General features: G+C 38.0%; 1 protein-coding gene across 1 annotated transcript in view; it reads left to right on the top strand.

Annotated features, from left to right (window-relative positions):
- The first annotated feature begins 2,610 nt into the window (after positions 1-2,610).
- Positions 2,611-27,659, top strand: part of LOC142201153 (uncharacterized) — a 50,824-nt gene continuing 25,775 nt past the window's right edge. Inside the window, exons 1-3 of the mRNA XM_075271978.1 lie at positions 2,611-2,652; positions 4,278-4,327; positions 4,531-4,690. Coding sequence (XP_075128079.1) covers positions 2,611-2,652; positions 4,278-4,327; positions 4,531-4,690 — 252 coding nt within the window. The remainder of the gene's footprint in view (positions 2,653-4,277; positions 4,328-4,530; positions 4,691-27,659) is intronic.

Below are 27,659 nucleotides of genomic sequence, written 5' to 3'. Positions count from 1 at the left end.
ATGTTATAGATTCTATATTAAGGCCCAGGACTTGACCAAAAATTTAGAAAGATAATGTATCCTTATTTTAATGCCCACATCTTCTAAACTGGAAATTTCTCACTAAAACTAGAAGGGATGAAACCTTTGTACAACTTATATTGTGAGTAAATCCACTTCTATGGTGATGAACAATAATGTACTGTTATGCCTACTATAGTCTGACAACAATAACAGCTACAGCGTGAGTTCACCATTTTCTATTATATATTCAGATATGTGTAATACTGTTTTAAGATGCCATATTGTAACATTGTTTCTTCTTATTTTTATGTTGCAGAGACTTTCTTACAGTGTAGACAAGCCCATAGCAGACGCAGCGAAACTCTATTGGTTCTTCGTTCGAATAGAGCGGTCTGGAACCCCTGGCATTCTCATCACTTTGCTGATATATCTAATGATTCTTATCATCTCTTCTGCTGTGCTTTACCTTTATCTTCTCAGGTTAGAAAGCATGATGAGAAAACACAAGCAAACTGTCCATAAGTCATCAATACATACATTGCAACTTCTTTATTGTGGGAGTAACTGTAATATATAAAGTACATGTCAATAAGTTATTTTTCTTAAACAGACAACATACTCAAACATTTGTTAATATAGCTGAGTTATAGCATTGACATTTGGGATTTTGATCATGTAAAAAACTTGGTTTTCTGGGTGTGATACTGACATGAGCTCAGTTTGCATAATATAAGCTCTTATGACTTTTAGGCCTCCTGCCCATGACCGTGTGCTCAGTGGTGAGGCAGACGATCAAAAGACACCCCATCTCCCCCCCGCTCTTCAGTCCGGGGGGGGGCGGGGTGATATAGTTTTTCTTTTGATCGTCCACATCAGGCAGTGTGGGGTGCGGGTGGGAGTGCTAGTGGTAACATTAAAGTGAATACAGTGCAGTAATATATTGTTACTTACAGGAGATATCTTTCCACATTGCAGCTCTTCAACTATTACTGTGTCTGGGCCCCTTGAAAAGCATATGTACGTACTTTGATCACCAATTGTGGATCCACGTTTACAGACCAAAAGTACATCTGTGTGCATAAGGCCTTACTATGCAAGTTTCATTACAGTAACTATGTTCACATCAAACTGGGCCTATACTAGGAATAGAAGTTGTTTGGTCTTCTAATTTTGCAGCTGCCTTTTGTAGTCTAGTGTTTCCCAATATTGTTATTGGGGTAAGCCGATTGTGATAGAAAATATAATATAGCACATTATATTATATCTCAGAAATACTGCTGCTTCATTGTAACCAGCATAGGCACAGTGCATCTGTTTAAAGGCTTCAGTATATACAAAAAGAGTTCTGTTTATATAAATATCCCAAAAATTTTCTAAGTCCGTCTAGTATAGTGCTGTGTTATGGCTCCAATGTTATCCAGCTGTGGTCTCCATATATATATGTCAATAAAATTTGGAGTTCTGTTATACATGCCAATGTCTGAAACTAATATGGCATAGTGAATTGGATGTCACATGGATAATGACCCCCTTCTACTCAAAATTCAATGGATTATATCTAGAGATGAGCGAACAGTAAAATGTTTGAGATTCGATATTCGTTTCGAGTTGCCCCTCAATATTCGACTACTTGAATCGAATATCGAATCATATTATAGTCTATGGGGGGAAAATGCTCGTTTCAGGGGTAGGCAACATTTGATCAAATTATACTTACCAAGTCCACGAGTGAGGGTCGGGCTGGATCCTCCGAGAAGTCTTCTCCGTGCAGCGTCCCCGCGGCATCTTCCGGCTCTTCCGGCTCTTTATTCATTCTGGCAGGCATCGGGCTTGGGCAGAGCCGACTGTGCATGCCCGCACTACAAGCGGACATGCGCAGTCGGCTCTGCCCAGGCTTGATGCCTGGCAGAGTGAATTCAGAGCCGGAAGACGCCGCGGGGACGCTGCAAGGAGAAGACTTCTAAAGGTAGGAGAAGAACCAGCGTTGATTGGCTGACTGTATAGCATTCGGCCAATCAATGCTGGTTCTGCATCGAACTTTTCCATTCGAATAGCGAGTGGTACTCGATCGAGTACGAGTATTTCGAATATCGTAGTATTCAATCGAATACCTACTCGATCGAATACTACTCGCTCATCTCTAATTATATCCCCTTTCAAATGTCAATGTATACCATGATATACCATAACCAAGAGATATTGAAATGTAGAGAAAGCAGATATATAAACTGCACTCTATCTTGTTATAGATCTTGTCTGGTTTCTTGTAATGTTTTCCACATAGGGCCAACATACTCCACATACTCCACAGTTCTTTACAAATGGGACATTATCATGTTATAAAGAAGAGTTAAGATTAAGGTTTCATTAAAAACTGAACAATTTGGAATATTCAGGTTGAACTTGGCCATTTTGCCCTTTCTAGTCCCTGCCCAGAAGAGTTTACTAAGAAACTAAATAGTCTCATACTATACATCCCATGTATTTATTTTCTTTTGCTGTGATAGTACAAACTGAGTAGCCTGGAAAATAAAGAATAGAACTTCCTATGACCACTCAATACACACAACTTCATGTACTAAAATAGAGGTCACCAAATCTGGAAAAATGATAGTGGCTAGGAAACAGCATATAGAAGAAGATACAAAGGTAAATTACAGATGCAAAGAAATATAAATTGAGTGAAACAAGTTATATGCAGTTATTGCAATGAAATTAGGTGTTAATATGGGCAGATGGTGCATCTTTTATTGTACAATATAAATGGATTTATGCTATAGAATTTCATGTGTCCCCCTGCATAAACACGAAACTTTAATAAACTGGCGTAATTTGCTTTTTTTTCTGTTTAAAATTGGAATTCACAAATGTTCCTGTTCCCTTTGATGTTAAATAGCATAGATTAATTTCTAATGTGCATTTTATAAATAAGTACATTTTATAATATTTGAAATTAAACTGAGAAATCCTGTTTCACCCATATGTCTAAATATGAAAAATGAGCCAGATTGTTACTGTAATATCAAAAGCTTTCAGATTTGATATGGCCAATATTCATCCTTTACTTTGAAATATACATTGAAAATCCTGTTTACTTCAGTGGTGGATGCTAAAGGGATAATGGATGACCAAAGTAAGCAGAATGCAGGCCAGATATTCGGAAGCACTCAGAATTTATTTTAACGGATATCTCATCAAGAAAAATAAACAATTTATTAGACGGAAAGGAATCTGTAGTAATAAGTAACTTGTATCACTGGCTAATTGAATCAGGCAGTCCTGCAATGTGCAGGGATTTCGCTGTATTTTCTATGTAATATTAAATGCAAATTAGACCTAATTCCTATAAAAGGATAAAAATACAGAGCATAAAATAATCCTCATCTGTGTGCCTGGGCTTTTCCAGGAAAGCTTACAGTCCAAATATTGTAAAGAATATCTAACTATATAAATAGGACAGAGACCTTTGTCAAAGTAGATTCTGGGCTCATGAGACATGCTAGTTTCAACCCTTACCCAATTTATTATGGATTTGAAGATTTGCATTTGGTATCAATTTACTAACAGTTACCAATTGTGCTGTTTGCCATACACATTAGATTAATGTCAACTGCACTAGAAAGACTGGCTGACCATATAATGTGCTGTATATGGCGGTGCCTCAGCATTCCCTTGATGGTAGATGTGGGAGGAAAGAAGAATCTGAATTCTGGTTATGTATTCCTAAATATGTATTAATAAACTGATAACTGGAAATGACAATTTTTCTTATCAATAAGGGTAGATTCACACTACCATTATTAATGTTTGTTGCTCTCATCCATCATAGTTTGAGGCTGGATAAAGACATCAGACCATCAAGTCCAACCTATAACCCTACACTCACTTACAGTTTTGATCCAGAGAAAGGCAAAAAAAACCCATGAGGCTTATGCCAATTGCCCCATTTCAGGTGAAAAAAATTTCTTCCTGACTCCAACCTGGCAGTCAGTATGAAAACCCTGGATCAATGTGTCCTTAAAACGTAGAGTCCATAACCCGTAATATTGTCCTCTTCAAGAAAGGCATCCAGGCCCTCTTTGAACTTGTTGAACGAACAATGTCATAGGATCAGAGCTACAAAGATTGAGTGATGCAAACAGAACTTTCTTCCATCATGTATTTTATCATGTATTAAAAAAATAAATAAAAATAAAAACTAGAGTCAATGGGGACTCTACCATAGAGTCAATGAGAACTCTTCTTCTGTTATTGTCCATTGCTCTTATCCTTAGACAGATGAAAGCAATGGAAATTCAGAACAGAATGATGAATTTCCCCTAAGGTTTGTCACTACGTAGTGTGCAGTGGAAACAACACATCAATAACTAAGTGGGTGACAGCAGGACACATAAGCACCCTACTATTCATCTCTCGCATATCTGTATCAAATGAATAAAGCATAGCTTAAAAGTATGTTTGTTCCAATTTCTAATATGTTCTCTACATAGTATTTAGATTTATTTAGAATCTATATTTATTCAATAGGATACACAAGGAAAGTTGGATTTTGGATGTATTTCAACGCATTACTTGTGATGAAGGAGTCTGCCATGTTCCTTGTGATCTGGAGATCTCTAATCAAGAATTAAGCCATATTGTACGAAAAGCTGAGCAATGGCGAGGTATCAATGGGGAGCGAAGAAAAGTAGGTGAATTAACAATATTTTAATTAAAGTACATAACTACTTATTATTTATGTTATACAATTTATTTGCCTAGTGTTATCACATCATTGGGCTTATTTCTGAAATGCTATACATTCACATTAAAGAGCTCATTCATATCCATGTGCATATTATAAAGTGGACAATGCAATTATAAAGCTATGATTATACTCTTTTGACCTTCAGAGTATATTTAGCAGAGTCACCTTCTTTGGACTCTGGTGCTGCTTCCCATGCTCTTCTGCCTTCTAGAGAGGATGTCAGAGACTTCTGAGGCCTATAACTAATTACTTAGTGTTCACTTAGGTCACGTGGCTTTCCGTTATAGTGTCACTACAAAGCCAAAATTATTTTTTAAAAATTCCCTATCTATGTAAGATTTTTAAAATTTTAATAATGTAGGGACACTCTGGGACATTATAATGTGTGGAGAGTCATTATGGGACATTATACTGTATGGATCGGCCACTATGGGACATTATACTGCCATTGTGGGACATTATTACTGTATGGAGGTGGCACTATGGGACATTATACTGTGTGGAGAGGTCATTATAGGACATTATACTGTGTGGAGAGGTCATTATGGTACATTATACTGTTTGGGGGCCACTATGGGACATTATACTACATTGAGAGCTCCTATGGGACACTATACTGTGTAGAGAGTCACTATAAAACATTACTGTGTGGGGACTGCAATGAGACAGTATTCTGTCACAGGGAACTTCGGCATAAACGTTGGGTTCACTTTCTTTTTTTATGTAGATTGTGAGCCTCATATAGGGATCATAATGTATATATTTTTTTTCCTTATCAGTATGTCTTTGTAGAATGGGAGGAAATCCACGCAAACACAGAGAGAGAACACACAAACTCCTTGTGGATCTTGGTCCTGGTGGGATTTGAGCCGAGTACTCTAGCGTTACAAGGCTGCCATGCTAACCACTGAGCCACCGTTTGCCCCCAGGTTCAGTTTCTTAACAGTAAGAGGTCCATGGTTCCCTTTATCCATCCCAATATATGGGGACACCGTGGAGACCTTTATTTTTATATATATGCGGGATACCTTTGTGGTCATTATTTTACATGTGGAGCATTGAAGTGTGAAGGCCATTACACATTTGGGAACAATGACAGTGCCATTATACTGAGTATGAGGATACTGTTTAGGGGCACTGAGGGGCCATTATACTACATGTGGGGGCCCTTAGGGGGCCATTACAAATTTGTTAATGAAGGTTACAAATAAGCCTTATTTTATTAACATTTATAAGTGATCGCTACTTTGGGGGGTACTCATTTGGGACGTTTTCTCACAATAGAGTATTTTGCTTGAAAAGGTTGAAAAAAAATATTCTATGTCATAAATAAACTTTATATTTGTTAATGTAATGATGACGTGTAAGTATTGCAATACTAGAGGGAAATGACAAGTTGTAAACTATACGATGTACGATTGAAAGGAGACTCTATTACCCTGTTGGGTGGCTAGATGAGATGCAGTTGGGCATGGAGGCATAAAGATTCTGAATCATATCCTTCAGCACATTTGCCAACAGATGTTGCAGCTTGGCCTAAGGCACACTTGAAAGTTGCTGAAGATGGCATCCCAGCTTGTCTCACAAATGCTAGGAAGAGTTGCAATCTGGGAGAGACATTCCTAGGAATCCTTTTTGTTTGTGGTTGACCATTACCTTGTTGAAAAATGCCAGTTGGAAGCCCTACCACGAAAGGCAACACATATGGCCACAGAATGTCCTGCATATATTGCTGAGCCTTTAGTTTACCTCACTTCATTGGGATGACCAGCTGTTATATGCAATTGCTCCACAAATCATCGCATCAGCAGTTAGTGCAGTGTTTCTCACAGCAAAGGCAGGATTGAAGCAGTCAGTACAAGGCTACAATATTTGAGCCCAACCGTCGTTGGATACCTGTATTTCTTAATAAAGATGTAAGAGTTCTAGATTCTAGATGGGACCCTACTGCAAGCGGAGCTTTAAGGGGAGGGACCTGTCAGGACCGTGTGGCAGGTGTGGCCAAGATATCAGGGTTCCAGCCTGTTCCCCTGTAACTGCTCAGCCCAGCATGCATGGAGTTGATTCCCTTGCAGCCGATGGGCATGGTCAGTCTGCTGACTGACAGTGGTGTCAGCCTATGAGCACCTAGTTTGAGCATCTAGCCTGGGTGATCAGGCCCGCCTTCCCTCCATTTAAGGAGGCAGGTTTGGGCGGCCCAGTGCTCTAACCTCAAATGCCATATGTGCATGTCCGTGCAAGACACTAGTTTTGCAGCTAGTTGCCCCAGTTAGGTAGGTTAAGAGAATCTCCAGCCTTTTGGTTAAAATTGTGGGAAACCATTCCTTTAGTTAGAGTTCTGGGAATCTATCCTTTATTTAGTATTGTGGAATCTCCTACCTTAGGCAGGCTGCTACCTGTTGTGCTCCACAGCAGGTGGCTGTGGTGGGTGCGGCCCAGTAAGCTACTGGGAGCACACGGTCAAGTTTGTGTTCGTCTTGCAGTGCAGTAACTGCAAGACTTTATAATTCATTAGCAGCTGCTCTGAACTACAAGAGCTTTCTCTGAGAAGCTATCAGAGAAGCACCTAGTTTGTGGTGTAGCCCGGCAGTGAGGTTAATTGTCGGGCCTTGTTCAAACCAGGGTGCCCTGCGATTCAGTGTCCAGTTGGGCTACGCCGGATATTATTATTTAGTTTTTTTTTAACTATATCCTGCTGACCATACCAGGACCACATGACGTGGAGACGGATGGACTGCAGTCACTGGGTTAATTCAAAGGTATGGTAGGTTGTCACAGGGTTAGGTTGCAGAGGCAGAAATATATAACCAAAAGCCCGGGAAGAAGAACGGCAGTTGCTGGGAGGAGAAGAAGTTATCCGGAACCTGTTTGCCATGCGTGCATCACATATCCACTGCTCTATACCTCCTAACAGTTAGGTCAGAATAGGCTGTTGGACAACTCATTGACCATTCTACTGTTCTCAATCCAGTAATGTCCATCCTCTCAAAGTCTGCCAGTAAAATATCTTGCACTCAGTAGATCAGACAGGGTTCAAGAAGTGAGGTATTGCCCTGTGTGTGGGCTAGGCTGTTTGTTATGTTTGTTCCTGTTTATAAGCTGAATAAAGTCACTTATTTTGGTTTGCATTACGTGAACTGCTGTTTATTTGGCACCCAGCGCCACCAAGACCTCTGTAAATCAAGGAAAACTGCTTACCTTTGATGCTAAACTACTCTCAATTGTCACTATATATATATATATATATATATATATATATATATTGACAATTATTGTTATATATATAGTGATATATATATATATATATATATATATATATATATATATACTAGCTGGTACCCGCGACTTCGTCTGCGGTGACTGTAGAAGTGGGTATATACAGGCATGGGTAAGGTTTTCGTACTGTGTATAAGGGATGGGATACGAAATGTAACTTTGTATCTTGTTTTTTCTTTAATTCAGAGAATACGTGAGACTTTTGTGTAGAAGTTATTTTGTATTTCCGCCGCTATACGGTGTTGTGAGAAACTTTACATAGTGACTTTGGGACAGAAGTATTTGAAGTTAACCCTTTCCCGCCGATGGCATTTTTTGATTTTCGTTTTTGACTCCCCTCCTTCTAAACCCCATAACTTTTTTATTTCTCCGCTCCCAGAGCCATATGAGGTCCTAATTTTTCCTGGGACAAATTTTTCTTCATGATGCCACCATTAATTATTCTGTATAATGTACTGGGAAGCAGGGAAAAAATTCAGAATGGGGTGGATTTGAAGAAAAAATGCATTTCTGCGACTTTCTTACGGGCTTTGGTTTTACGGCGTTCACTGTGCAACCAAAATGACATGTCCCCTGTATTCTGTGTTTCGTTACGATTCCGGGGATACTTATTCTATATGGTTTTATTTACATTTTGACCCCTTAAAAAAAATCCAAAACTGTGTTAAAAAATTATTTTTTGAAAAGTCGCCATATTCCCACAGCCGTAACTTTTTCATACGTGCGTGTACGGGGATGTATAGGGCGTCCTTTTTTGCAGGATCGGGTGTACTTTGTAGTTCTACCATTTTCGGGAAATGTTATTGCTTTGATAACTTTTTATTCAAATTTTTATCAGAATCAAAACAGTGAAAAAATGGCGGTTTGGCACTTTTGACCATTTTTCCCGCTACGGCGTTTACCAAACAGGAAAAATATTTGTGTAGCTTTATAGAGGGGGCGATTTCGGACGCGGGGATACCTAACATGTATGTGTTTCACAGTTTTTAACTACTTTTATATGTGTTCTAGGGAAAGGGGGGTGATTTGAATTTTTAATCCTTTTTATTTATTTTTTTTATATTTTTTTTACTTTTTTTAAACTTTTTTTTTTGCATTTATTAGACTGCCTAGGGGTATTGACATGGGTGGGGGGTGTCGCGGATTGTCAGAGCGGTGGGGGTCGGCAAACATGGCTGCTCCGGAGCGTTAAAGAGAGCCTCCTGGAGTATCGGTAAGGTGAGGGGCAAAGTGGTAAAGTATATGTGAATGTGATTGTGTGGGGTTAGGGACGAGGCTGTAGAGGGCAATAGGAATTTTGTGGCTTGCTATGGTCCAAAGTGTGTGAGATTGCAGAGATGGTGGTGTGAGTTTGGGTTTTGTGGGGGTCCTGGCACAAATGTATGTGTGCTATTGTGACGAAAAGTAGCCTGTTGTTTAATCGTGTGTATTAACTATGTTTGTGGAAAATTTCAGCCAAATCGGTGGAGCGGTTTTTCCGTGATTGAGGAACAAACATCCGAAAATGCAAACATCCAAACACACAAACCCACAAACCCACAAACTCACAAACTTTCACATTTATAATATTAATAGGAGATATATATATATATATATATATATATATATATATATATATATATGTAGCGCAGGGATACTGATTTGGCTGAGTGAGAGACAATATATGTTCCTTCTGGAATAGAAATACTAATTTGGCAATTAAATCCGCATCATGTCGGTAGGCTTAATAACTGAGTCATGCATGATGTTAAGGAGGCTGCCCTCTAGAGGTCAGCATACAGAGGCACTGTTCTCCTAATTACATCTTGGAGAATAGATTTGCATGTTTTTTTACCCAGAATCCCTAACGGAGCAGGAATGACTTGTAAGTCTCCGTACTGCCTATGTAGGCACACACTCTCCCTAATGTGTATGATTATCACTTGACTCACGTCTAGTCAGTGAGTTTTGTCCTTCCATTGTGTTTATGCTCGGTTTGGGTACTGCAACTACTAGTGCATCTCAATAAATTAGAATATCATCAACAAGTTCTGGACTGTTGCTCAGTGGTCAAAGGTGTTTTCAGTTGAAAGTAGATTTTGCATTTCATTTGGAAATCAAGGTCCCAGAGTCTGGAGGAAGAGTGGATAGGTTGCTGTACATAATCCAAGCTGCTTGAGGTCTAGTGTGATGTTTCCACAGTCAGTGATGGTTTCGGGAGCCATGTCATCTGCTGGTGTAGGTCCACTGTGTTTTATCAAGACCAAAGTCAGCGCAGCCGTCTAACAGGAAATTCTAGAGACCTTTATAGTTCCCTCTGCCAACAAACTTTCTGGAGATGGAATTTTCATTTTCCAACAGAACTTGCCACCAGTCCACACCTGTCCAAAAGTATCAAGACCTGGTTTAATAACCTCAGTATCACTGTGCTTGATTAGCCAGCAAACTCGTCTGACCTTAACCCCATAGAGAATCTATGAGGTATTGTCAAGAGGAAGATGAGAGACACAAGACCCAACAAAACAGACGATTTGAAGGCTGGTATAATACAACCTGGGCTTCCATAACACCTCTGCAGTGCCACAGACTGATTGCCTCCAGTGACTTTTGGGTTTTCCATTGCTGTAAGCCATAGTCATCAATAGTAGCAGAAATAAACACCTGAAAAAGTTCACTCTGTTTGTAATGACTCAATATAATATATGGGTTCCACTTTTTCAATTGAATTACTAAAAAAAAATAACTTTTTTGATGATATTCTAATTTATTGAGATGCACTAGTATGTAGTAGTCCTATGTATCTAGGGAACATAGCAAAAATTTAAAAGACAAGTATACCCCTGTACCACTTTAATTTTCCTTTTTTTTTTATTAATTATGTAGTTTACATATTTAAGGGAAAATAGGGAATGTCAAGACCAAGTAATACAAAAGTCAGAACATTGCACATTGTTGGCCACTACTTTTCCTATTATATTGTATGTGGGCTATTGGGGTCTGTATGTCAGAACCACTTTTTAGTCCCAGTCTAGGCTTGGATCTTTGAAATGTCTTTCAAGAACAAAAATTCCTTATGAAACATTATTTTAATCGAACAATGAAATTAATATTATTTCCCAAATCAATAGTACAAGTGAATAGAATATCACCATCCTAGATCATCCATCCTAAAATGTCTTTTACTTTGACAACACTGCTGAGTAATCTCTTGGTCTCCTAAGACTAACCGGTTTAGAAGGTAAGGGTGCCTTCACACGGAGTTACGCTCCGTGTATTCTGTCATTTTACACGTGTAAAAATACACGTGTAAAATGTAGTTAGCCATTGAGTTCAATGGCTTTTTTTTAACGCGCGTCTTTTCGCACGTGTCTTTTTGCATGTGTGTAATTTTGCAATTAATTTGTAATTTAAAAAAAAACATTGAACTCAATGGCTAACTACATTTTACACGTGTATTTTTACACGTGTAAAATGGACAGAATACACGGAGCGTAACTCCGTGTGAAGGCACCCTTAGGGTTAGCACTGGGGTTGAGCTGATCCTGACTTTTCAGGATCGATTTTAAAATCCAATTTCCGATCATTTTTCATTCGAACCTGATCTCGATCCCAATTCCGATCCCAATGCAAGTCAATGGGATTTTTTTACTAATCGGAGATCGGATTTTAAAAGCAATCCTATTCACTATACAAAATGGAATCGAACAATTGTTAGAATCCACGCTGTGTAGTGAATCACTAAGTAGCCAGAGGATTTTTTTTTTAATCCTCTGGCTACTTAGTCCCCCTTGGTGTCCACTTACCTCCAGAGATGGCTGGTCCGCTGCTCTTCACTTCGATGCCGATCCAGCTGCCGTCTTCTCCACCTCGCTGCCCCCTCCCTGCCAGGTTAGGAGAGTGTGGGCGGGTTAGGAGAGTGTGGGCAGGTACTGGGAGTTGAGACGTCAGTTAGCACATATAATGTATGTTTGTTTGTTTGTTTTTCTTAATGACATACATTATAACATTTCCTATATTGATTTGTACTATTGAAGTAAAAATAAAAGCAAAACATAAAAAAAAACAATCCTGTATTTTATATTTACTATTTTTTTAATTTGTCTTCAGATGTCTTCAATATACTTTGTCGGCATGTATGTTACATAATTATTAACACTATTAACTACAAGATTTGCAGAACAAAATAATAATAATGATTACAAAAACATTTAGACAAGGACAGCTAAAATATAATATGACGCCGCCGTATATTTTGTCATTGTAATGAGTTTTGCATGTTTAATTAGATAACGATGTTTTTATGATTAGGTTAGAATCTAAGTTTCCCTTTATAATGTAGTTCACAAACTAAACTTGTAATTTTCTTTGGCAATAAAGCGATCATTCAGGAACAAAATATTATTGGACAATTTTTCAAAGTGGGAAAACTACACATTCAATAAAAGAGTATAGAAAATGTTAATTAGAATGGGATTTTCAGGTACAGTACGTAAATTGATATGTCATTGTTATACTAGCAGCAAGATAAATGTATGTTTATATACTTGTTAGTACAAAGGCTATTTTTCACATAGGAAGCTTTTCATCATGCGCTATATTATCTTTATTCTGCACCCTCCAAATAGTTTTTAACAATTTTTTCTATTAAACATATGAATAATGACTTTTGTTGGAATTATTAATATTTATTTAATAGCCCAATTAATTCCCAGGCTGATGTACAAAGAATTATGTACAAAGTATATACTCGAGTATAAGCCAAATTTTTCAGCACAGTTTTTGTGCTGAAAAAGCCCCCCTCGGCTTATACTCCGAGTCAGCAAAAAAAAAAAAAAAAATAGCCGCAATATCAATGTATAGAATCTCCCATAAAATAGTGGGGGGAAAAAGAAGCTTTCAATTTTTTTTTTTTTTTTTTAAAGTTGTAAATCCCTCCTTTCCGTGGAATACATACAAAAGTATAAAATTACTGTAAAACATATACACATTAGGTATCCCTGTGTCTGAAAGTGCCCGGTCTACTGAATACAGGGTATCTGCAGTGCTTCTGTTCCATTTGGAAGGGGTTAATAGGAGCACTGCAGATACCCTATATTCAGCCAGACTGAATTCCAAGTGTGTGTGTGGGGGGGGAAACAGTCCTCAAGCTCAGGTAAGGGGCAGACAGACAACCAAAACACCCCCTCCCCTTCCCCTTTCCCAGCATCTACTGCACCCAAAAACTCCGACCATTTTAATTTTCGAAATTTTCCAGTAGCTGCTGCATCCCCCCCCCCCCCCTAGGCTTATACTCAAGTCAATAAGTTTTCCCAGTTTTTTGTGGTAAAATTAGGGGCCTTGGCTTATATTCGGGTCGGCTTGAGACATGAGTAAATGACAAAAACATCCAATACAATAAACTTGAAATTACCAGGAGGTCTTGGCCCGCTATCAGTCCTCCAATCGAACTTACTCTGCCACTTTCACAGGGCTACCACTGCAAGTAGCAGAAGGAAAATCAGAAGTACTAGCAGTAGCCTATACAGTATCTGGACACGAAGAACCTGAATTTTTTTTACTTTGCAGTGCCAACTGGGCACACGACAGCTAGCATACATGAACTACCTGCACAACCAAGTTCAGTTGTACCTGGAGAGTGTTTGCTTACTCCAGTAGATAACCTTGACCCCATGGATATCTGGGCTGTTAAATGAGACCGACGACAGGAACTGGCCCGGGCTGTCATGGGTATGCTATCTTGTCTTGCCTGAAGTGTAATATCATAGAGGTGTTATATTCTACAGCTACATCATAGGAACAAGAAAACAGATCCAACGAATTGAGAATTGTGACAATGAATCCATCCCTGTATAGATCTTAGTCATCTTTATAATAAAGAATGATATATATGTATATTGTATGTATCAGGAGGGTACTAATAATTTTTTATAACATTGGTGTAATATATATGGTGCATTATGCATAAATTAAATATTTTTTATATTGGTAATATATATTTTTTTCACTTTCACCTTCGCCACTGTGCACTTTTTCACTCAATTCACTTATTTATTTTGAATAAGTATAATATATTTTTTCACTTTTTATACACAAATACTAAATGATATTGGTTATCACTATATATTATTAATTAAATATAATAATGATATATATATGTATGCACCATTTTTGTATTAAAAATGAATTGTTTTGTCTTGGTTCACACTAATGCGTTATAGGTGCGATTTTATTGCATTTAGATGCACCATTTTATGACTGTTAGTACCTTTGAATATATTGAGTATGCTGCAGTTATTTGCATGATACATATAGTTTTTTAGACGTTTTGTCCCTCTTATATATATGTAGCTTAATATCTTTCATATATATATGCAGCTTAATGGGCATCTGAAGGCGCATGCACACATTGACTGATATGCATAGCGTCTCATGACGCTTTGATCATCCTTTTTGTATATATGCGATGTGCGTCCATCTTTCTGCGCATGCGCAGCCAGGCGCGGTGTCTAGAATGTCTCACGTTGTCTTGATACTCTCGCACACGCGCATTGGCTGTTCCTATAGTACGCATGCGCATCTATGCTACGTGGCCATTCTATACTATATTCCCGTCTGAGTGGATCGTGGTTTTCTTTGAGCAGCTGTATCTAATTATTATTTTATTTGAGACACTATATATCCTTGGAAAATACTCAGCCACATAGTCTCTCCCCCTGACGAAGCCACTTGCGTGGTGAAACGCGCGTCGGGGCGCGTATCAGTGTTTGATATACATGCAAGGTAAAGTCATCTATTCAAAATGCTCATGATTTTCTGTGTCTGCAATATTGCATGAAGATGTTGTTATCTTCAATAATTGTTAGATTCTTTAGGTCTCTCCATGTATAAACCTAAAAATAGTAAATGTACATTTCTTTTTCAATTCATGGAGTAATCATGGATCATTTTCTCTATATTGCATTGACTCAGTATATAGCATAGACTTTTCATTTAAGCCTAAGTGCATGTATTTCATTACACTTATGTGTGGTTGCACCACTTACCTCTGAAACTCTTTTGCTTACTGTTCATTATTTATTAATATACTTTTCAATAAATTTATATATTTTTAGAATATTGTTGTCTTTTGTGTGGTAGTTGGCCTTTTCTTGGCCAATTTTGTTTGTATTGATAGTACTACCCAAAATTGCCCTATCTTTGTGTTTAGGGTATTCAGAGTAGTGAGTGGCTTGAGCGTGGCCTGACCATTGAATATGATGGTAACATAGCACACTAGCTCATCGTAAGCCTGCTCAACACCTGGTCATATAGACAGATAATCTACCTCAAAATGGTCAAAATAGGTAAAGATAAAACCAATGAGCCATCCGGGACATCGGGAGCCCTTAAAAGCCTGGCAGACCTTGATAAATATGTGCAAAAGAAGACCCTACTAAGTTCCACTCATGCAGTGTTTCCAGTCCCAAAAATAACTCCACCATATACAAGCAGTTTCTTGTTCACCTAATATACATTTTAGCCTGCGTTAATCTTAAAAAGAAAAAAATTGTAATTTCATGGGGGGGGGGGGGGGACATTCCGCTCTAGTGACCCAGTGTGACAGAGCATTGTTGTTAATCTTAGAAAAAATATTTATTGCTTGAGTGTTTCTCTGTATGTGCAAGTGCATGCTTACTGGAGCAAGCTATTGCTTCTAATCCTCCCCATTCTCCACCCTCGTTTCATGTGTGTAAGGCCAAGCACTGACTATTATATGTTTCAAGATGATATATGATAACCATTCTAGGTAAGAACACCAACTATGGAAGGCACTTGGGACCCACATATGCTGGCAAGCATGGCAGGCTGTATGCTCAAGTACTTAGACATCAATGAACATATTATTAGCATCAAGCAGAGGGATTAGTACTGGATGGAAATTCTCCTATACCCTTGCTATAAAGACAAAATGGAGGAATTCTTGAATTTGAATTTTGTCAGGATAGGCTGTATATCCAGTGTTTAGGGAGATTAGTGCCAGTCACATTTGTACCCAGATACCCAGATGGCTGCTTCCCTGAAGCCTGGTCCATTATAATATGCCCTGCCACACTGCCACACATGTTGCCACAGCTACCAACACTGTCACCACTCCCACTCCCATCTCCCAGTAGACTCACAAAGACAACCAAATTTATCGCATGAAGTAGCTAACAAGTGGAATGCTCTATTATTACATATGCATCCAAGTGTTCCATCTGCCACTAGTAACATTCCTGTCCCTTACGGGATATCAATAGTGGTTATAAAACAGATTTTTACATCAAAATTCTTTACAAAGGGCATTTACTTACTTTACAATTGATGTCCTAAGGGGAATAGCCCATGTTTACCAGCCCTTGGGTAGCCAATGAGCTTGTGTACTTACCTTAGACTGGGGCTTCTTAAGTCTATCCCTGACAGAAGAGGAGGTTCTTCTGTACACCTACCAAGCTACCAGTAAGATTAGGATAGAGACGCTGTACCATAATGAGGTGAGACGACTATACCTCCTTGCCTACAGAGGTGAGACAAATGGGGTTTGCATGAATAAAGTACATGGGGTAAAATAAGAACTGACTATTTCACTTCAGCACCCTCTGTGTGCCTCTCCATTTTCATTCAGGTCTTGCTTCCCGTTCCGTTGTTCATAGCGTCCAATGTAATCTAATATCCATGTGAACTGCCAGATTTAGCAGAAATTTCATGATTAGGGTAAAAAAAGAGCCAGATTAGTGGAGAAATCAGCACTTTTCATTAATAAAAGGTATTGCAGAGTTTCTTAGATTCACTTGTTGATTTATGCAAAGTGTGCTAGTGACCATGTAAAGGAGAATATGAATATCAAATGTGAGTTTCCCAAGGGCAATATCTGCATGGATTTGGCATGTTCTTCATATGTTTGTATTAGGTGCCTAGAGCTACTGTCGGTATTCCAGTCTCCTTCTACAGTTCAAAATTTTCACTGAGGTACTACAGAAATTATACCATGGTAGTAAAAAGAGGGGATAATCCCATTTCACTCTGATTTCTACAATATTTCCATATCCACTACTAGCTACCTTTTCTGTATATTGCAATATTTCATAAGCTGATAACATATCATCACTGTATTTTCCAACCTCTTTACATACCTGTCTTTGAATTGTAAGTTTTCATCTTTTATTCAATACATTAGTTAGTATAAGTGACAAATGCATTGAAAGATTAAATTAAATGTCTTTCAACATTTTAACAGCTTCTATACCTTAAAGGAATAGAGTTACTAGTGTTGAGGGGCTTTGAATTGTGGCATAAAAATACACAGTAACAGTTATGTTATCAGGTCTTCATCAAAAACTACTGACATGTGTTAAATACAAATTGCCCTGGATGCCCTCAAGATGTTTAGATAAAACGTTTCAATTTATTGAATTAACACACTTCCTGTTACCCATCACTTATCCATACAGAAGATTTGCATCATACATTGCCTTTGTACAATAAAGTATCTCACAGTACCATACTTTACCATAGTGCTCGACTATTGTCGGTATAATGCAATACTGCAAAGGAAAGTTACATGTCTCATAGCATGTTTGACCTATTAGTGAAGGATAACAGCTGATGCACAACATGAGAACATTACTGCTTAATACCAGGACTGGACACTAAGGGGGCATTCACACGGAGTAAAGTGATAACTCGCGGCAGAATCAGCGCTGATAAAAAGACTCCCATTGACTTCAATGGGTTCCATTTAACACACATAACATGTTGAAATCAATGGGAGGCTTTTTAACTCTTTGATTTCAATGTGTTACGCGCCTTCAACGGAACCCATTGAAGTCAATAAAGTCTTTTTATCAGCGCTGATTCTGCTGCGAGTTATCGTGGAAGAATCAGCACCGTGTTACTCTGTGTGAATGCCCCGTAAAGGCTTATGTGCCAGGGAGAAAACACTTACTAGGTCACCACAAGGGGCACAATCTCCTACAGGAGCAAATGATTGTAAATGTTCTCACTTAATCACTCCCAAAAAACAATATTGCTAGAGAGAAAAAATGGGTGAACCTCTTAGATTACTAACCTAGATTAGTTTCAGGACTGAACAAGTTCAGTACAAACCACATCTATTTTTGGCTTAAAGAGAGTCTATCACTGCCCCCAGCTACTTTAAACCACTCCCATAGTGCTATAGATGCTGTTAGCAGAATAAAAACTATACCTTTGTTAAGTTTTAGAGTCTGTTCACACTGAGTTTTTTTAAGGCAAAATTTGCCTGAAAAAACGCTTCCCATTCATTTCAATGGGAGTCACTAGCAGATTTTTCCTCTAGCAGTTTTTTTCAGCTAGCAGAAGAAAATTGACATGACCTATCTTCAGGCAGATTCCACCTGGAGAAACCCATTAAAGTCATTGTGAGGCAGAAAAAATGTGATGCATTTTTTGGTGCGGTTTTTGACATGAATTTGCAAAAACTACGTCAGAAACCGCTAGCGTTTTTTAAAGAGAAGTTTCCTGGTCCATACACTGTATTGGAGCAAAAAAAAAAAAACTGACAAAAACTGCGTCAAAAATGCATCATGTAAAAAACGGCGTCAAAAAAACCTTTCCTAATTCCTGAAGCAGATTTTTTCAGCTTGCAAAAATCTCCAGGTGAACATACCCTTAGAGTTTCAGGGATATGGAGAAAAAGCTCTTTTAGGCTAAGTGCCTCACGGGACGATACGCAGCGCTAAGGTGCTGTGGGAAAACCGTGGCGGGGACTTATCGCGGTTCTTCCCGCAACGCTTGGAACAGAAAGTTCGCAGAGTTTTCCTCCACAGACTTTCTGTTACAATTATATCTACGGGAAAGCCACCAGTGTTTCCGTAGATAATTGACATGCTGCAATTTCCGATTTTGGAAATTGCAGTGTGTCCGTGCTGCGGTTTTAAAGGCAAAGTAGACATGGGATTCACATGAATCCCATCCACTTTGCATTTACTGTAAAACTCCATGTCATTTCTAGCCCGTGGAGCCCCAGCCTAATTCTTTATTCATATGAGGATCTTGGAGCACAGGGGGAATTTTCTTCTACTACTGAGCACTGCTGCATCATCACTAATACTAGCATATTACCTAGTGAGGGGGCCCGGGACCCCTAAGGTGTTGGGCCCTGTGGCAGCTGCTACCACTGCTACCGTGGTGACCAAGGAAGTACGTCTATATCATAGAAACCACAGTAAAATTAGTTTACAAAAAGATGCACCTGTGAAAAATATTATTTAAAAATGGCAGATGATAAATAACCCCCTCTTTGGACAGCAGTCAGATAATGGCAGTGCAATCTATGCCAAATCTGAATATGTTACCAAAAAATTGCTCTATTGCAAGTTAAAGGAGTTTTCCCATCTCAGTGTTTCAGCCAGGCTGCCTGCAGTGTCTGCTTCTCACTTCCTGTATTTCTCCTCCCTCCCCCACCCCTTCTGAAGGGGACAAAGAACACTTCTGCAGATTAGATATTATACAGATTCTTGAACAGAATGGACTCATTGTTATCTGTGTGTTTACATAGAGAGATAACAGACCGGCTTTATCAGCAAACTGCAATTAGCTGTCCTGTTGGCACTGAGTAGGTGATGTCACTTGTCCTGTCTCACAGGTCCATGGTTAGAGCAGTTCTGAGTAAACAATGGGAGGAATAAGTTCACATAGCAGGAAAACAAAGCAGAATTTCTAAAGCAATATATTTAGGAAAGTCTTCAATTTACATAAGCTACCAGTATAGCTAGGATCCTTAAGATAGGACAACTACTTTAGCAAAATATAATTATTGGGAACAAAAGGGTGAACTATGCAGACACTACAGCACAGTGCAAAATTTTCTCTCCCCCACTCTTATGATTTTCTGCCTGACTGAAATTGATTATATCTAATTAAACTGTGCTCCTCTGGTCCTCCTCCTATTATTCTATTGCAATATAGGTGATATTTTCCCACTAACATATTACATAAATTTGCAGCATGCACTAATGATAACACAACTTAAGTTGCAATATTATAAAATGTCTCTTCCTCTGCAGCATCTTTTATTTGTATGTGACATTGGCACAGCAAGGTCTCCACTTGCCACTCCTTATTGGCTGATAGGCCATGAAATCCTCCTTGTCTTCTGTATTTTAACTGAATATTATTTTAACTGAAGGTGGCCATTTTACTTTTCCCAAGATGAATCGGTTTTGTTAAAAAAAGAAAATTTTGTAAAATTTTGGTCGAATCCAGCTTGTTACGAATCGCTCATCTCTAACAATGAACTGTATTGTTTTGTATGACTATTAGCACATTATACTAGTAATAATTTAACCCCAGCAGTAGATAGTTAACCAGCTAAAACAATGCTTACGTTCTTCTAGTTTACCTCCAGTGAACGAGTCTGCTTCGTGAAACATGTTCCGATTTAATAACTCATTTCAGATTTCATGTTAACACTGTTTTGCTTTGGCTTGATGCATGAAGCTTTTATTCTAAAATGAACTGAATTTTCCTCTAAGTTTTACCATATGTGTTTTCAATAAGATGAATAAATGCGTGACAGGAAGGCTTTTAGATTACATGGGTTGTAATACTTCCCTTTCTTTTAAGTTTTGCAGCTTTGAACCCAAAGTGGTTTAGATTTAGGAAGTTTGTTATCAAACATGACTGGAAAAACTTAGGACACTTTTGGCAAATCACAATCACATAAAACTGATCGTGCAGGTGTAAAGTTTGCAGGTGACAAAAACATATTTCCGAGAATTTTATTCTTGATTTATATTAGGGGAAAAATTGGCAGTCATGTTATAATATATCTCCTACAATAAGATACATAATAAATGTATATATATATATATATATATATATATATATATATATATATGTAAAATAAATATGCACACATTTTTTTTGTCAAGAGAACAGCTTTTCAAGACGATTCCTCAAATTTTACACAGGCCTGGCAAGGTAAATGCTAATGTCTAACATGCAATCCACATTAACTATAGGCTCCATGTGTACAATCAGCTTTTTATTGCCATGATTACTTTAGACTAACATCCGCGTGGTCTCATTTTAAAATACAGGGTGGGCATTTTACTAAAATTTATACAATGTTGTTTCTGTAACCTCAAAATTTTATACCTCCAGGTCTGTGTGGAAACCTCTCTAATTCATGATAGTGATAAGTCACCGTGCTTGTATATTCACAGTTTTATAGCTAAAGCGTTGTGAGTGCAGGAAGCGGAAGTCTTTTATCCGGAGGCCAGATATTATACAGGCTTACCCAATTAAAGCATTTTCACCTTCCCCTGTCACTCAGTCATCATTCTGAAGTTTACCAGATCAGCAGTCACTACCAATCTTACTGAATTGTAAATTGCTCATTCACTTGCAGTCCTGGTAATTGTGCCTGTATGTAGGATGCATACTGATGAGGAGCAGGTAAGAAGCCATACCAATGAAAAGCGTTTCATGACATAGAGATAGACGTAAGATTTGGATTCAAGAGACAACGTTCTTTAAGCAAAATTGCAAAAACTGACACATTTTACAACTGTATGGACTTTATATTTAACATATTCCCAAATGAATTAAAGAGCCAGACAGCCAGCAGTAGTAAAATAAAAGTGAGAAGCGCTAACATATTGCACAGCATAATAGGGAGAATCAAACTTTCTTTAACTTGAACTGAAACAAGAAAAAAAGATCCGGTCCAGATGAGCTGCAAACTAAAATAAAAGGAGAAACTGGATTTATTGGGAAAGATAGTCCAGAAAATCAAGTTTCAGGGCCTTTTCACACGGCCGAGTCACGTACGCGGAAAACGGTCGGTGTGTGGGTCGTAGTATCCGGACTGACCTCAGCCATGTACAAAATTGCTACAGTAATAAACTGACATAATGCTGTCAGTTCTTTACTGTAGCAATTGGGCTGTTCAGGAGCTCACTGCAAATGGCTGGGTTCAGTCTGGGACTCAGTCATGTGAAAGGGCCCTTAGCTACCAAGGTGCAAAAAAAAAGGGTTTGGAAAAACATTTAGGCATATGGAGGGGATCCACAGACAAAAATAGAACATGACCTATATTTTGACAGTCATGTGAATAGCCCCCATTGTCTTGAATTGAATTCAGTGCTGCCGTGTGATGTCCATTAAAAAAATGGACGTCACAGGAACATTATTTGCTGTTGTATGAATATAGCTTCAGGCCTTAGTCACCCATCAGTTTCATTTTTGATGGATCTAAAGTCTGTTAAAAACACCCATGAAGGTAGGTTTTTACTGGCTGTTTTGCATCTGCTCTGTTTTGTTATACTGTTTTTTTCCCTATCAGTATGTGTTTGTAGAATGGGAGGAAATCCACACAAACACAGGGAGAACATACAAACTCCTTGCAGATGTTGTTCCTGGCGGGATTCAAAGCCAGGACTCCAACGCTGCAAGGCTGCAGTACTAGCCACTGAGCCACCGTGTTGCCCCTTGTTATACTGTTTTTTTGTGCTCAATTGTAATCCGTTTTTAATGAGCTGCTGATGACTTTCATTGGCCTTTCTTTTTTTAAACCGTTTTTTTAAGGAATGTAACCGTTTTTTAAGGAATTTAACATGAACGTAACATTGCTATGTTTTACTGTCATGTAAATAAGACCTTAGGTTACATGCACACAGGAAAAATAATAGACATTAAAAACAGATGAAACTGTCTTTTTTTTAACATCCTTTTTCCATCAGTGGGTCACTTATTTTTCGTGATTTACTTTTTATGCTTTATTTTCTGGCCATCTGTCTGTTGTTATTATTATTATTAATTATTTATTATGCTTACTTATAAAGCGCCATCATATTCTGCAGCGCTTTACAGATATTGTCAGTCACTGTCCCATATAGGGCTCACAATCTACAGTCCCTATCAGTATGTCTTTGGTGTGTGGGAGGAAACTGGAGTACCCGGAGGAAACCCACACAAACACGGGGAGAACATACAAACTCCTTGCAGATGTTGCTCTTGGCAAGATTTGATCCTAGGACTCAGCACTGCAAGGCTGCAGTGCTAACCACTGAGCCACCGTGCTGCCCATGCAGTCTGTTTTTAATGTCAGTTTTGCATCACTTTGTCACCCGTTTTTACAGTTAAAAAAATGGATGAACTTCATGGGTCTACTTTTTATGACCCAACCCACGTTTTATGACACTCAACCAAGTAGATTGGTTGGTGTCTGATTGGTTGATAGGAGATTTTAATGGAGCAGTGACAGAATCAACCAAACACTATTAATCAGTGGGTCTCAGCAGTCAGACCTTCCCCAATCTAACACATATCACTTATCCAGTGGATATATATAGGAGGCCACACATGGCAAACATTTTTCTGAATCTCACAATATTCCCCTGAAAGTTTTAGTAAGTAGATGGTGTTTGCTTTCCCACACCAGCAGGAATTGTTGCAGGCCTTTCGTGGTATAAGTTGAAAGCTAAAGTGAAAACCCATAAAAAAGTGGTGTTAAAAACTCTTATGAAGTCATTGAACAAATTCAGTTATAAAGAGTTATACACGCAGTGACATAATACTTATGTGTATTATAGTTGCGTATTGTCACTTACCCTACAAATCCAGATGGTGTGTGATACTGCACCATCCACAAAATAGTTTCTAAAATATTCAATGTACACAGATTATACCATTGTCATCATTAAGATATCAAGAGTCTGTATTATATGTGGATAACATTTTAATGCTGCCTATAGTGGGCTTCTTGACTAATGGTAGATGACCTCTTGGAAGGGATCAAGAGGAGTAATGAGGCAAAGCTTCTGCGTGAGCCTTCTGTAGCCTCCCATTAGAGCCTCACTGGGACACTATTCCCTCAGGGGAACAAGAGACACCATACAGTGGCAGTCATTGAGTCCTGCTTCTACTTTGCCTTCATATGTTTGAAGCCCATGACAGAGAAGGTCACAAAGGTTAGAGCCTCACACCTCAGTGACTGATAGCACACATTGCCCCCATGAGACAAGGAATTGTTCTGCCTTACTTCCTGATGATCTCTTCTTGGGCCACTGATTCATGTTGACACCCATTGAGATGAGATCATTATGCTGACATAAATACCTTCACCAGAAAACAATAGTAAACTAAAAAGGATAATCTATGGGGAATGAACAAGCAAGATGTTCAATGAATGAATGGTCTAGCATGTTGTCTAGAGGAAAATCTAGAAAGAAAGTGGTTATAGTCCAGGTGGAGGGCAAATGGTTTTATCTTTTATTTCTGATGTATATATATATATATATATATATATATATATATATGTAACCAAAATATATATTAGATTTCTTTTTGGAGCATTTTGTTAACCGTGTATCGAAGTGTCACTGTTTGTCTGCTCAGTTTATACATTATCATGATTATACATATTATTAGTATTATCACGTAGACTACAAAAGATTTATTATAGATTACACATTTCCATTAAATAGTAATCCAGATAAATCCCCTTTTTAATTTGTTCAGTATCAGATTATATTTTTAGCCAATTTTGGTTTAATATATCATAGATAAATTTAATGCAATACTTTACAATTAATAAATGTTGACTGTTGATGATTCATGAAGATATGCGGTGTTTTAGAATTGGTACAGATGTAGCAAAGTTTATCAAAAGTGGTACCCATAGAAAGTACATATTTGTCAATGGTACAAGATGAAACCAGCACTCCCCATAAAACTGATTATAAAACTGCATTAAGCCTAATGCAGGGCCCAAAGGAAAGGTGCTTTGTATTTGTGTGCCATACACTACCTCCGCAGGCCCTGCACTAGTTATAACATAGTATATCAGTTTTGTCTCTACTGTTCTTTTCATTTGCTGATGAGAACTGATTTTATTTTTACAGTCAATCTATGTCATTGGGACTATATCATATATACATTGGGATAATGTACAGTACTCCTATGTAAAATTGGCAAACTCAGCCTCCTATACATGTAGACAGATAGGCTAGCATTAAATTAACTATATTTATTCATACTATACCTATACTAGTAGAGCATATATACTAGCATATAGTATACTACAGTAGAGTGAGGAATATATTACAGTCATGTACTAGCACATGGTTTATATCTGTTTATTTACTCTTGCAAAAAATAAGAAAAAACAAAATGAAGCAAGTAGACACTTAAAAGACTTCTTCCCAAGCTTAAAAGACATTTCTTCATGTATAGTTATGCCATTATTTCTAAGTGTCCAACAAGAATGAGTCAAGCTGTATCATTTTAGTACCAATGACAATTTTGGCATAGTGATATATGACCTCATTGACTCCAGACAAGGCCCTTGTTATAGATTCAAAGGGTCCGGTAGTATTTTATTACACTGCAACACAAAGATATATTGCTATATCAGTAAAAAGAGATTCTATCCCTGCACATTTTTATTGTATTTTGTCTGTGTGCTGAAATGAGCTTCACTATGAGCTTTCACTAGATCTTTGATGGTACATTTTATTTGTTATCAAAGAATATCAAATATAGAAATGTTCTAATTGGTTATAAAGAGGTTACTTTTTGTTACAACACTAGGGGAAATTTACTAACGCATTTACACCAGTTTACTGAAATAGATGGGTCCCCATGTGATTCATCTTTGGCAAACTGTCCTTTCCAGTGCCAAAAATGTGCCTCATTGTTCCTTGAGAGCAGTGGTGCAGGATGGAGAGTATAGTGGGTCATATCTGAATTCTACGCTAGGTCCTAAAATAGATTTTAGTTTTGGTGCATAAGAATGATTAAGAGACTGTCAGCCCCTATAAATTCTCCTCACTGTTTTTATTTTAGGAAAGTGGTACTCTTTACCATTAACTAAATCTTCCCCATCGAAGGTCTAGTTTTAAGTTATTTGCTTTATAAGCAGTGATACCTTTACTAATAATATATTGATAGGTAGAAAGATAGATATATATATATATAGATAGAATATAGAATATTTTATTTACACATAACCATGTGTTTTCTCAGTGATTACACGATCGATCTTGAGATCCAGGTCCAAGACTTCAGATTATCTACAATTCTTGTAAATGTCAACCTGTATCCCCTGTGATAGGAGATATTGCATAAAAAACTAGGCTAGAAAGTCAAACTCAAGACTGTCCTAATATATACCATAAAAAAGTGTGAGGCTAAGGGGTATTAAAGGTAATAGGAAATAACAATCCATTAATTTCTTCTCAATTTTAGTTGAACTACACCCAAAGAATAACCAACTAAAGGGGCATGAAGGCATTTATATGAACAATTGGTCAAAACAGCATGAACAGAAATCCTTTGTTACTGTAAAGAAAATTACTTTGTTACTATTATTCTAACAAATACTAAACATGATAATTTTTTTACTAGTGAATAGGGTCCAAACCCTCCAGTTATTGAGGGGTTAATCTTTGTCGCTGTCCCTATTATGAACATGTTGTATATTATGAGACCCCTGTAACTGGGTACAAAGTGAAAATATAATACATCTGTTTTAAACATGGTTGCTAACATCACACCTGTTGACCTGTAAAAATATGTTATAAATATCACATACACAGATGTCAATTTCAGCTGAACATTCTTCATTTTATAACTTTCTGTGTTACTTTGCAGCAGGCTTTGTATGCAAAGGGACCTGATAATATTCATCACCTAAAACAAAGGCCTTGCCATCCGGGGAAGTAACACTTTTATTTTATACATGTCGGTAAAACAAATATTTGCAAGTAAAATTGTAATAAACTTATTTCTCCTTGAGGATATTTTTTCAATGCCAAGTCGGGTCCATTATGTTGTACCCATGTACTGCTATGGGCTCATGTGCCTCTAATTTTAGGGATAAAAATGCCATATTACTGCTTGTAGGGTAGAATGGAGTGCCTCATGGAGACACAGACAGTAGCTTTGAGAGCTTGCTGGGTGACAAATTAGACTTTACCAGAAATGCACCTTTCTTTACTCAAAGGATATAGACAGACTAGAACTGTAGTAATGTCAGCAGGGTACAATATTATAAGAATAGTCCAATGTGACAACTCAGGTCTCAGTGATATTAATACTAATAGTCTGGAAACTGTATTTCTATAAGGATGACTGCTTCTAGCTGTTCTGTAAAGTATCTGCTGGTTTGTTTGAGATCTGGCATGGACCACCTTTGGGACCGCTTGTCTTTTCAGGGCTCGTTCACATCTGTGCCCGATCTCTATTCATGCAGATTTCTGTTTCCTGCACAAAACTGAGCAGGAAAAGGAAACCTGCAGGACTCTTTCAAACCCATTCATTTGAATGGGTTTGAAAGATGTCCGGCTGTGAGCGCCGGTGAGCGTTTTATGCTCTCCACCGCGAAACCATTTTTTTAAAAATCAGACACAGAGTCGGACATGCAGTACTCTATGTCCAGTTTAAAAAAAAAAAAACGCTTTCGCGGCGGAGAGCATAAAACGCTCACCGGCGCACACGGCCAGACCCGGTCTGACAGCTTTCCGTCTTCTGCATGCAGAAAACGGAAAGCTCAGAATGGACTCTGGGCGCTAGTGTGAACCTAGCATCAGTCCTGGCTTTGGTTCCACTTCTGTTACTGACCATTCTTTTGCACACAACATACAAATGC

The sequence above is a fragment of the Leptodactylus fuscus genome, chromosome 4 (assembly GCF_031893055.1).
Source record: "Leptodactylus fuscus isolate aLepFus1 chromosome 4, aLepFus1.hap2, whole genome shotgun sequence".
Taxonomy (NCBI): Eukaryota; Metazoa; Chordata; class Amphibia; order Anura; family Leptodactylidae; genus Leptodactylus; species Leptodactylus fuscus.
Note: the sequence above shows the minus strand (reverse complement) of the source record. Positions and strands in the feature narration are given on the sequence as shown.